General features: G+C 38.2%; 1 protein-coding gene and 1 non-coding gene across 3 annotated transcripts; both read left to right on the top strand.

Annotated features, from left to right (window-relative positions):
• The first annotated feature begins 5411 nt into the window (after positions 1-5411).
• On the top strand, positions 5412-9478 carry LOC122659883 (D-ribulose kinase). Of its 2 annotated transcripts, none has more exons than XM_043855036.1 (8): positions 5412-5671; positions 6020-6159; positions 6258-6510; positions 6603-6735; positions 7195-7283; positions 7681-7958; positions 8955-9024; positions 9148-9478. In XM_043855036.1, exons 1-8 carry the CDS (start codon positions 5501-5503, stop codon positions 9346-9348), a joined length of 1335 nt encoding a protein of 444 aa, XP_043710971.1. In that variant the 5' UTR covers positions 5412-5500; the 3' UTR covers positions 9349-9478. The 2 variants fall into 2 exon arrangements, with proteins under 2 accessions (XP_043710971.1, XP_043710972.1); XM_043855037.1 differs by having other exon boundaries at positions 5533-5671; positions 6016-6159.
• Positions 9479-11629: 2151 nt separating this feature from the next.
• TRNAG-GCC lies at positions 11630-11700 on the top strand. The gene has a single exon. It is a non-coding gene; the product is annotated as a tRNA-Gly (tRNA).
• Positions 11701-13208: the final 1508 nt, after the last annotated feature.

The following is a 13208-nucleotide window of genomic DNA, read 5'->3' on the forward strand; positions in this document are numbered from 1 at the left end:
TTCGGTGGAAGGTGGAAAACTGGAACTCCCCGCGCTCCAAGCCAAAGCTTTGAAAAAATGAAAAACTCTTAAACGAGCGGGAATAACTGAATCACCGCGGACCTTGCTGTACTCTACTAGTGGGGAAGGGAGAGAGCGACTGTGTGTCTACGTGTGACGTTTGTGAATTGCTGGATTTGGGGATAAGCCGGGAAGGGGCAGAGTAAGGGTGTTTAATGGTCCCAGTTAAACTACGTGGTTCGGTTTAAACGGTCTCAATTTTAAAATCATAATTATATCATTTATTAAACGGTTTTATGGTTTGATTTCGATAAACGATTTTTGGTTGCTTTTGACACCTTTATGTACGCTTTAGAGTGTTAAACGTTCGATTCAATTTAAACCATTTAATTAAACAGTCTTAATTTTGAAATTATAATCGAACCATTTATTAAACGGTTTTTACGATTTCTACTTAAACGATTTAGTTTGGTTCGGTTTCGATTTGATTTTGACACCATTAGGGCAGAGCATAAAGAAAAAAATAAAAGAATGACGTGTATGCCCTCTCATATAAATATCGGTGTTGGCTGGTTCATTGTCGATGTCAATCGAAAATCAGTTGAATCGATCAATAATCATTATGGCCTAACCCTATGTCAGGTACTTGACCGATACATCAAAAGCTCTAGAACTGATGGAACGCGTTACATTAAACCCTACAACCTATCTCATACTACGCTGGTTCAATCTAGCGTTCATATACTAGAGTGGATCCCATAACAAACCACTACGCTTCCGTAGCCATTGTCCATAGGGAGTCATTTCTTGATAGTTTTCACTTTACTCTAAGCAGCGCTCTCCTAGGTAGTCTTTCCCATGACTCAAACCCATGACGTAGTGTCTGGCTTTAATACCAAATGTTAAGTATTTGATCGACCAAAAGCTTCAAAGTCGATGAAATTTGTTAAACTATGCTCTTTGAACTATCATATGCACATACACTAGAATGGGACCCATTAGACACTTACACACTAGAATCCATATATAGATCAATTGTTTTGAACTAGACTAAATTGGGATCAACCCTCTTCGATTCAATCAAATTTTTTGAATCCATGCTCTTTTATCATTGACATTCTTTTTCTTCACCGTTTATTAAGGATGTCAAAACCAAATTGAAACTGGTTACTAAAACTAAATCAAAATCGTGAAATATTTACTAAATGATTCAATTAAATTATGATCGTTTAATTAAATGATTTAAATCGAATCGAACCATCTAAACAAATAAATTGTTTAACACTCATAAATGTTACAAAAACAAATAGAACCAAACCGATTACCGCCGTAGTGTTTACACAATCACACATGTCCAGTGATAAATTTCCAGTATACACGGAGCAACGTATTGATCCCCTTGATGGGAAAAAAACAAAGAAGGGGAAAGCGACGTGCGGCTTTGACCCTTGGCTCAATGCCTCAAGTCCATCATGGATAATCCTATATCATTCATTGTGGCTTGCCGGCCCCCAATACTTGTCGGTGATCACCGGCAGTCCGAAGAGATTCTCCCATGTGGTGGGTGTTTTTCAACTTCCCGCACTTTACAGTTTACACCATGGACTAGAGCCTTCATGGTAGTGACGTGGATGTAGCAATACAGTGCCACTACGACAGACATAAAAAAAAAGAAAAAAAAGAAGTGTAGGGTCTTATTTGTCCTTTCAATGGTGACACTACAGCTGGGAAGTCTTCTTGAATCTAGGACGGTTCTACTGCCCAATACCTGGGCGCGTCTCAGAATCTCGTGTTCCAACGGATAATTCCCAAGTTTTCCGGACGGGTGCGAGGACGCTTGAAAGTTGAAATTAAGGAATCTATGTTTATGTTCCTCTATAATAAAATCTATTTTTTCCTTGTTGGAAGTTCTTGGGGCAAGAGTGCAAGACCGACATTTAAAATTCAGACGAGGGCATACTCAGGTGAGAAAATTCTCTCCTACGCTTGTGCAGATTTGGGCAAAGAATGGGGGTATAATAGGAAATTCCATCAAATAAGTGGTATTTTAGACATTTTCCAGTGTCATTGACTCATTTCATTGGGGGAAAGGAGAAATATACAAAAAAACCGATGCTAACATATGCTACACTCCCGGTTAAAGAACATTATCCAATTTATCCCATAGAACTATTGTTAACCGACATTTGATGATTTTTTTTTTCTTTGAAAGACAAGATGATGATGATAAACAAGCTTTGATTGTCACAAGCTACCTTATATGCTCACTTATGTGGTTCTCGTTGTGGTTAGGGAGAAATGACTTCAATCGAAATATACAAAGATTGTGGGAGAGGAATAGGCATACTACCCGTGTGCAGTAAGTTAGTGAGTGATATCAATGAGGGGATGAGACAAAGCATCGTACAATAGGGTTAGGGGTCATTTCAAAGGAGGAAAAGAGATAGACACAAAGAATACTAATTTACGATACACCGACGGTGTGTCCCAACCTTTTCCCAAATATTTGTTACGTACATGTTAAAAAAGTCATCATTTTCACATGGCACAACGATTTTTTTAAGGGAGAATGTTTCTTCGTGGGACGCAGGGGCCACGCACACACAACATGGGCCGGAATGACCGCTATGCCCCCATGTGTGGCAGAAATTCTGCCCCCTTTTGTGCCATCGCGTGCACTCTCATTGATTGGCGCACGCGACATGGCCCAGCATCCCACCCAGAAAACATCACCCCTGTTTTTTAAATAGAAACAAAACGAGTACACATCTTCCACCACAGAGTTAGCTACTAAGCTATTTGTGCCTTCCTAGCTAAAGTTCGTGCTCAAACACCTAGAGATCTATCTATTTTGCATATACTTACAAACTTAAAAGGGTTAATAGTTTGAATCCCATCAGATAACAAAATAGAAAAAATCACATGGCCATCCATGTTTAGTTCCCTTGTCATTCAACCATTTATTCATCATATCGTCCAATGCATATCAGTGTCGATAGGATGTCAAAACCTAAATTCATAGGCCTATCAATCCAATGTGCCACATGATATATTTGTGGCCCAACTAGATAAGTTTATGGGAAAAGTTTTCATACACGATCGTGTGTGTAAATCGTGTATGTGAGAGGGTAAGAGTTTCAAGGCATTAATAAATGAGTGGGGATTTATGATTTTTCTAATTCTTTGTGAGAGACCTTCTCACATACACGGCTGTGTAGTGTATAAAAACTTTGTAAGCCAAACATACTTTCCCAGTTTGCCCACTTACATATCAAGAAGATAATCAGGCTGGCCGGCAAAGGAATATAAGCCGTTGTAGTTGCCTGCCCCCTGTTTATGGCATAGTGCCCTGCGGCTGCACGTGGCACACTGCACACATTTGTCAAGTGATTGGTACTGCCCTTTTCAGCATTCGATAATTGATAGCCAACGTGTAAGAGTTCATTCTTTGAGTATCTCATTCTTATGTAATCCCTAACACCTTTTATTTATTATATTTCGGTAGAGATTTGTTTCACGAAGTTTATTGATTACCTAAAAGATTATCTTATTATGTGTTCCATATCCTCTATAGTTACAGGGAGAGCGAGCTATTCCCCACATAAGGTTTAAGAGATTAATTATCCAGATACGTCTAGAGATATTTATATTCGATCATGAAATATTCGAATCAGATCACGTTCAATTTGTATTTGATCCATTGTCAATCTGTTTACATCTCTACTTAGAAGTTTAAATTACCCCTCAAACATTATGACACACATTCCACCCTTATTAATGTCATACGTCAAGAAATTCTTCCTCCACTGTGGTTTGAGGAGAATTCATATTCTCTCTTGTTTTTTTTTTAAGAAAACATTTAGATAAATGAAAAAGTAAGGCATCGAGTAAGGAAGGGAGGCAATGTTGATGTCCATTCTTGCCCCCATTTTTAATCGACCCCATTCTACAAAGGAGTTTTTACAATGTATAGTAACTAGAAAGTTTTCACTGTGAAGGAAATCAATGGTATCATTGGTCATAAATGTTTGTCCTTTTTTATGACTGGTCAATAATAGTCTCATTATCTTCTTATAACCTGTGAGCACCATCCAAACTCATTGGTCCAGGGATTCTTCCTTGAATGTGGGTGTGAAAAAACCTCGATACTAATAACTAATATATGATTGAAGTGAATCCCTTGATTGTGGGTGTAGGAAAACTCAACTAATGTATCAGTAATATCTATCCCTATCAAGAAAATGAGTCCGAATCAGTTTGGGATTCCTCAAAACAAATATTTAGATAAACCAAAGACGTGGCTAATCAATAACAATAGATGGCGGTCGAACCAATAAAGTTGGAATGCCATCCGCTTGCATTAGTTGCATATAATTAGGGTTGTAAACGGCTCAGATTCAGCTCGGATTCATTACTATCCGAATCCGAATCCGAATCCGAATCCGAATCCGAATCCGAATCCGTTTAACAAATGCATTATCCGAATTCGATCCAATATCCGACGGATATTTAAATGGTATTATCGTATCCGAATCCGAGAGTTTATCGGATATCTAGATACTATCCGATCCGGATATCCGACAAACTATCCAATTCACGAGCAATTACACTTATCGATTTCTAACTTCGATTACCGATTTCCGACTCCGATTACCTATTTTATTAAACTGCTGCCTAGGGGCATTTTCCATGTTAACCAAAGTACATGATAGAAGATGTTGCGTGAGAGGAGCTATGTGTAGTACGGTTAGTACGGTTAGTATACAAGAGGACCTACATACATGATACATCATTTCCCGCAAAATAAAACTACCATGAACGGTCAAATGTACAAGAAAACGCTCCTGACTTTTCCTTTATTGATAAAAAATGATGTTTTGAACGTCCCGATATATATCGATACGTATTGATACTAGATATCGGTGTCGGAGGCGACGGATAAGGTCAACTTAAATCCATTGGGTGTTTTACCAAAAAACAGAAAAAGAAAATGATAGACGGTGCTCATTGCGCCCACCCCTGTATAGGGGCAGGGTGGTTATTGCACCCACTCCATGTGTCCGGGCTCAGGCTGCGCTGCGGTTCAGAGAACATCGCACAAAAAAAAAAATCCACTGAGCGTGGGTGTGACTGAACAAGTGGCTGAAACTTGAGAGAGCTTCATCCATGGCCTGTCATCCACCAGTACTTGTATTTGTCTTCCTTGGGAGTTCATCTTGCCGAAGCACAGTCTAGTGAGATGCTAACTTTAATTCCACACCCTCCATCATTTCCCGTTCTCTCTGCCCTGTTGTCGTCTCATATACAAGGTAAACCTCAGTGTTCTCTTTCTCTCTCTCTCTCTCTCTATATATATATATCTGATGCCGTGCTTTGAATAAGTAAATCTGATTTTGAGGTTCTTGTTTGATCTTGGTACTAAATAGGACGCCATTGTTTGAGAAGAATATTTCTAAGAGCCGAGATTTGTTGTAACCTGCTAAACACGAGGAGAAGAACAATGGTGGTCCTGGGTAGCTTTAAAGGCGGTGCAGATGTTCGCCCTCCAGTTCAAACTAGTCCACAGCTTTACCTTGGCATGGACTTCGGCACATCTGGAGCTAGATTTGCTCTTATTGACGATCAAGGCACGATTCATGCCCAAGGCAAAAGGGACTATCCCCAACATCTGGTAATTTTTCATTTTCTTTTCTCTCTCTAAGAAACTGGTTAGGATTTCTAACAGAAATATGACGATTTTTGAAAGAAACCTATTGTTGAGAAATCAATAAGATTCTTTCAAAACCATTGCATTCATAATGAGTGTGTAGTGTGCCCACATACTTCAACTGGCAGTCACACACATCTTGATCCAGTTATTTTATGTAAAATTGGGTTAGCAATTTGCCTAGCAACAGAAAGCACAGACATTTCATAATGAAATTTCATGTATCATATAATTTGAGTTACCCCCAGAATGTTATTCTTATCCCAAGATTGCTAAAGAAACTTATAATTTCAAATTTGGTTGTCTAGACAGAGTGGAAATACAATAGATTGGGCTAGTTCCTGGAGAATGACACTTTTCTTGTTACTTGAAGATGTCCCTGTTAGTCTCCGCCCATTTATTGCTTCCATATCTCTTGATGGAACGTCTGCAACAACAATCATGGTTGACAGGTGGATCCTTTGCAGATTACTTGTCCTTTCAGTTTCACCTTAACATGAACACCTTGTTTGAAAGTTTCTGAACTTGGGCCACAAATTCATAAGTGCAGCGCCACAGGAGAGCCCTTACGCAGACCCTTTCTCTATAATGAGGCCTGTCCTGATGCTTTACCAGTAGTCAAGTCTGTTGCTCCTGCAAACCATACTGTTTGTTCTGGTTCCTCGACCCTCTGCAAGCTTGTTTCATGGTGGAATTCTTGTAATTTAAATAAAGAATCTGCCCTGTTGCTCCATCAAGCTGATTGGCTGCTGTGGCATCTCCATGGAAAGCTTGGTGTGTCCGATTACAACAATGCTCTAAAGGTATTATTGCTTTGTGCTGATTCTCCTCATCCACTTTCTACTTTTGTGTTTCTGTATGGGGAAGGCTGCTAAATTCTCTGAACTCATCCCAGGTTGGATATGATCCAGAGGTTGAGTCCTATCCATCATGGCTGCTTTCTCAGTCATATTCACAAGTTCTTCCTGCTGTCCAAGCTCCGGGAGCTTTAATTGGTTATATAAAGGAAGATGTTAGAGAAAAACTTGGTATGTTTGGTATCCATTCAAAAAACCCAATAAGAAAGCATGTAGATGGTATGAGAACATCCTATTAGCATACTTCCTATTTCCTAAGATAGCTGAATTATCAGTTTAATCATATTATTGGAGTGAAATACTAGGAATGCTAACACTAGAGATCCTTTATCGTAGATCCATTAGTTTAATCGTTTAAAGAGTTTTATGTGGGAAATTTCAACAATAACTTGCATTCACTAGTAATATGATATTGGAACATGATGGATGTGCCTGTGACTATCGACACGATAGGTTATTGATGTGAATATTTTTCAAGCACTAACATAAAGGATCTGAAGTATGTGTACTAGAGAATCAATGATCTAAATGTTTAAACTTTATGATATTTCACCTTGAGACCTGCTTGAACTTCAAAGGATTCAAGTCTTTTTTACTTTAGTTGAAATCCAACATTCACCAGTCTCGCAGGTTTACCGAAAGATTGTGCTATCTGCACAGGAACCACAGATAGTATAGCTGCTTTTCTTGCAGCTCATGCTAGACAACCTGGGCAGGCTGTGAGTATCTGCTGAACTTTATCTTTTTCCTTTTCTTCCAAGAAAAATTGGGAAAGGGCTGTTAAATTGAATTGCTTTACATGTGTGTACCTGCATTTCATAGGACTTGCTATTTGGCAATGGACAATCCCATTCACCTGGATGGATTTCCTTAACCATCTAATTTTTTTGTTCTCTTAAAAGGGAAATTAGCAGCTAGTAATATCACATATTTGGTCTTCGACCATATATGGCTTGAGAGATGCTAGATGGAGCCCCATTTGGCAATGTATCCTCTTTGGGCTCCATGCATTTTCATAGCTCTTTTGTGCTTTAGATTCCTTTTTCTCCAATGTAGTTAAGCTTATTAGTTTTTTATAATACATTTTCTGATTAGTTTTATAGTGGTTGTGATTAGGTCACATCTTTGGGTTCAACACTTGCTGTTAAGCTCCTCAGCACCAGTCGAATTGAGGATTCTCGGTTTGGGGTATATAGTCATCGCCTTGATGATAAGTGGCTTGTTGGTGGTGCCTCCAATACTGGAGGAGCTGTTCTTAGGCAAATTTTCACAGACAAGCAGTTGGAAGAATTAAGTAAACAAATTGATCCCTCAGAACCCTCTCCACTAGACTACTACCCTCTGCCAGCTGTTGGTGAAAGGTTCCCTGTAGCAGACCCAATAATGGTGCCAAGGTATATCAAATTTGCAAATGATGAAAGAAGCAAGATCCCAAATATATTAAATCTCATTTAGCTTTGTTATCGGAACTTTTAGTCATTTGTTTTGTGGGATCAACATGCTGAATAATTTTCTCAAAAAAGTATGCCAATCAAAAGTTTTGGAATCTTGTTATGAAAAGATAACTGTGGAACTTATTTAGAAGCATCATGCTCTCTATTCGAGTTTTTGAAGATGACTGAGAACCCACAACCTCTGGTTTTTGGACATGAATGATGCATTGCAACTATCCGAGAAGCAACCAAAGCTCTCTACAAAAATGATGTCTGGACTAAAGTCATCCACTGATTAGAACATACATATGCTATACTGTTTGAGTTTCTACATATCCTTAATAAAACATGCTTGAACTTTGCAAATGGACCTAGTCAGAGAAATTAGGGCACTTATTTTGACAAGACATTAGTGTCCAGTAGGGGGGATTATGCCATTAGAAACTGTTCTTTTCTGTTGCTGACACCAGAGTTTGGGCCATGCATCAGCTTGGATTTTGAGGGGAAGGTTCATGTGCAGCAATCTTTGGGGGTGAGGACAACTAGGTTAAAAAATACAGTATAGCTCACACAAACACTTCAACATTGTCCTCAAATGTTTACTTGGTAATGGAGTCTGACTTTTTTTTGGGTGTGATGCTGTGGAGTCTTAATCTTTGGAACCAATGATTTTCCTCCATTCTCTTTTTCTTAACGTAGTCTCCCTGTCTCTGTATTAGAACCCAAAAAATAAGATGGTTCCTCTATGTGTTGATGACAACGTAACTGGAAGAGAGGTTTAGGAAGGTAAAGGAATTTGCATTGGATCTTCTATGATTGATTTTGCTCTATTGGCCCTAGATATTTTCATATTTTAGCAAGTTCCGAGCGAATAACTTAAGAGCACCATCCGTAGTTCAGGAAAAAGCGCAGGTGTTACGACAGAAAGTGATTGATGATTTGCCATTTGTTTTTCAGGTTAGATCCACGTCCAGAAAGTGATGTGGAGTACTTACATGGAATTTTAGAATCCATTGCACGAATTGAGGTACGGAAACTCCATTTATCTGTTATGATTACAACCTAAGTGCGAATTCTATATGGAAGAACATACAAAATTGTGTAAGTATGCCTCATGATAAATGGAACCCCCAATTTACATGTGGTACAGGCTCAGGCTTATGGATTACTGAAGGATCTTGGTGCAACCCAAGTGGAAGAAGTTTTCACTGCTGGAGGGGGTGCAAGAAATGAGAAATGGACAAAGATAAGGGAGAGGGTGCTTGGTTTGCCTGTAAGCAAGGCAATTCAAACAGAGGCTGCATATGGAGCTGCTCTACTTGCAATGAGGGGTGCCCGACAAATGTCCTAATGAGCCCGGACGACTATTGAGAATAAATTATAAACCATCACATTATCATCACATGGGATATAACTTATAAATTGTTTTACAATTAATCATTTAACTTTGTAGAATATTCGGCTTTTAAAGCTGTTTGGTATGCATTCTTGGAATAGGTTTTTGGTTCCGTATTTCAAAACCCGATTTCTTTGTCTTTTTATTTTCTTGTTTCAGAATGCATTCTAGATCCTGAATCTACTCCGAGAATGCATATCAAACACAGCCTAAAGAGCGAACATAAAATCTCTTGCCAAAGGAACCACTAAAACTTGGTGACATCTTATGTACAACTGACCAAAAGTGATAATATGAAAGGAAAAATTACCTGATTACATAAAATCGACTTTGGAAATCCAATGGAAGAATGAAATTTCTTAAAAAGTGATGGATGAAGAAGGTATTTGTCTAAAATTTGATGTCAGTCAGTCTAGTTAATTACTTAAATGATTAATTTAGTGGAATTGTCGTATTATCCTTCCATGTGTCACAAGTACATAGATGTCAGTTGTCTTATGGCTATCTAAGAAATTTAGTAATAAATTATAAAAGTTTGCTGTACTAAAATTCCACCAAGCATCAGTGGTCTAGTGGTAGAATAGTACCCTGCCACGATACAGACCTGGGTTCAATTCCCGGCTGATGCTCACATTTTAGATTTTGTAGTCGTTTTTTAATAGGTAAAGCTGTTTGTAACCAACCCGGTTACAACAATATGTGTTGTAATCGGACTTATTTGCCCATCCTATGTTACTTACCACATTTTTAAGATAAGGGTTTTTTTGTAATAGCCCCACAACTTTTCTTCTTCTCCCCTTCTTCTCTGTCTCCGACTACCCTCTCCCCTCCGTCGCCGGCTACGGCTAGCTCTCAGTTCCTCCATTCCTCTCTCCTCAATCCTCTCCCTATGGCACGCTGCCCCCAACCTTGCCACTCATCTCCAGCACCCGTTCTTGCTAGCAGCTCCCCGTTGCCATCTTGCCTTGCCGCTTCCCCTAAAGCATCCTGCCCCACCAATGTACGGTTCCCTGCCCCTGTCACCCCCACACACCCTTTGCAATTCCCCTGCCCCCTAAACCGTGCATCACCCATCTCCTATCGTGCAAGTCAACGCAATACTACATGCCACTGGAATTTCTTTTTGAAAGGTTTTATTTAAAGAAGAAAGAAGGAAACTGAAAAAATCAGAATATAGAGAATCGAGCTTTGAAATGGAAACAATATTTTTTTCTCTCTTAATTTCTTCAGTAAGTTGAAGATTAAATTAACAACTTCAGAGGCTGAGAATCAAGCCAGATGATCAGTTCGCTATTCCTTCCCGCTCCCACCCCCCACTAAAATCCCCACCCTCTGGACTTACAACTCCAACCTCAATCCCCCTTCTGCAACCTTTGCCCCCACTCCCCTTTCATACTCCAAATTACCTTGGAATCCTCCGGAATCACCCTAATTGAGCTGACCCCAATGTTTCCTTACAATTGAGAATTGGCATCATGTCCTCCCCTCAAATCAAATCCCTCCGAACCCGATTTACAATCATCTTTATATCTATGATTCCATCACATTGGAGCAAACCCGCTTCCCAATCGGCGTCTCTCAAGTTGATAATGTCAGGAGTGGTGATAAATACTGCCTGATTGGCCGGAGCGATAGCAATAATGAACCCAGATCTCGCAAGACACTCAATGAGAATGGAATCTAAGCAACCCTAGGCATCAACAAGCCATATTAGAGCTTTTCCACCGAATCTAAGTGGGAGAAGTTCGAAGTTGAATCAACGCTTGTCGCGGACTAACGCCTGGTCAAAGCATAATCGCCATTGAGGACCTCAACCGCTATGTAATTCTTTGTTCTCGGTCAGAGGAGGGAGAAGAAAGGAAAGGTAAATTTTATTTATATTGAGAAATTACATAATTGGACACTCTATTATTGTAACACATCATTGCACAAGGGGTAGAAATATCCGGTTACAATTTTTGTTTGTAACTTTCTTGGTTACAAACAGACGCACCCTTTTTTTAATAGGGAAGAAGGTGTTTGTCTAAAATTTGTGCATAAGAGCCTAAGAGGGAACTTCTTTTTTTTTGTTTGGTAATCACACAAACCACACGCCAATCCCAAAAGGTTATTAGAGGGAACCCTTTCCCATGATGTGAAATTTCCATATCATCCTTCTATAGAATGTCAATTTGGTCATGAAAATTGAAAATATTTATTATCAATTAAATAATATTGACATCTTATAATTCATCAAGCACCAGTGGTCTAGTGGTAGAATAGTACCCTGCCACGGTACAGACCCGGGTTCGATTCCCGGCTGGTGCAGTTTTGAATACAATTTTTCTTCGATTGAGTGCAGTTTTTTAACGTTGTGGGTCCATCGAGTTACATTTACAATTCTATCCAAGTCCGGTTGACTCTAAAACAAGGTCCAAAATCCAGGGATCGGTCATAGGTGATACGGTCCGAAATACTCAAAAATCGTGTTTTTTTTATATGGATCAGCTCATGTATCGGCCAGGATTGGTAGGTGTTGTGATATCAGATCGGATCGACTGATATTATCTGGATTAAAAAATTGAAAAAAAGAAAAAAAAATCCCCCCAAAAATTTAAATAACGATAAGTTATAGCCTTATGCTTTGATGGGTTCAGAATGAAGTAAAATAATTATTTTCTCTTTTATAATACACAAATAAATCAGAAGTTTAACCATTGCCCGAGTTGGAGATTGGATCAAAAGTGAAGAATTGTCTAGGTGGAAATCCAACTCAAAAGTGAGATTATTGTTGATAAACATAAAATTTATTAACCTGCATCAAAAACATACAACTTGCTCAGAAGCAGTGAACCGAGGTCTAAATAAAAAAGGGTTAACCAATTTAGGTCTATTTTTCTTGTATGTATTTATTCTCCTCGAAGTGAGTACAATTCAAAGTGATTTAGCCAGAATTAACATGGAAAACTTGTTAAGATCGATGCAAGTTGGCTCCATTTTGGTTACATGCAAAGGTAAACAAAAGCATGTCGACTTAACTTTTTGGATCATCCATGTCAAACTTAATTTAGAAAAATATAAACCGGTGTAATATTATTGCCTATTTAACATAACAATTCAATATGACAATTAAAATTTCAAAAGATCCCTTAAGCCTATCATATTTTCTTATTAAAGTCCATATAATTTTCAAAAAAAAAAAATTTCCATCTCACATAAGTGCAACAGCTCTATACATGACATGGCTCAAGTATATGGAATCAGACATGGGATCAGAGCATCAATATTGATTGGAATCATCCGAAACCTTATAAATTGAAATTGGAAAGAAGTTTTCATCCATTCTCTACTATGTTATTGATTAAAAGAAAGGAACCAATGGAAACAATGTAAAGATAAAGCATGAATAATGAGTGACTCAAATAAGGTATGCAATAATTGACTGGAATTGTAATCGGAAGATTCACCCAATTAGATTTGATCATTAAAATACAGCACAAATAAGTAACAGTATTCTAGACATTAGTATGCAATCTTTCAACTCTGAGTGAGAACAAACAATTTAGATTAATAGAACACGTAAAAAAGGGGATGGAATAGAATTATCTTGTGATTTTGGGAAATATAAATTTCCATGTAACCTATTGCTACATGGATAGATTGGTAACTACCCAAAAAACTTATTATAAGATGTAAGGTTCATTTATTTATATTATTTTATTGATTAAAACAAGAAAATAATTCTCATAAAAAAAAAAGAAAAAGAAAATAATGGCAAAAAATTAAAAAAAACCACAATGAAGAACAAAGTTTTTTTTGATAAGAACAATTCATTA

This window comes from Telopea speciosissima, chromosome 4, assembly GCF_018873765.1.
Source record: "Telopea speciosissima isolate NSW1024214 ecotype Mountain lineage chromosome 4, Tspe_v1, whole genome shotgun sequence".
In the NCBI taxonomy this organism is placed as follows: domain Eukaryota; kingdom Viridiplantae; phylum Streptophyta; class Magnoliopsida; order Proteales; family Proteaceae; genus Telopea; species Telopea speciosissima.

What these genes read in the sequence shown, in the direction of transcription:
- LOC122659883 (XM_043855036.1), top strand. Translation starts at nt 5,501, where the DNA reads ATGGTGGTCCTGGGTAGCTTTAAAGGCGGTGCAGATGTTCGCCCTCCA. An exon ending in ATTACAACAATGCTCTAAAG is followed by an intron (nt 6,511 to 6,602) that starts GTATTATTGCTT and finishes AACTCATCCCAG; the next exon opens with GTTGGATATGATCCAGAGGT. An exon ending in AGATGTTAGAGAAAAACTTG is followed by an intron (nt 6,736 to 7,194) that starts GTATGTTTGGTA and finishes CCAGTCTCGCAG; the next exon opens with GTTTACCGAAAGATTGTGCT.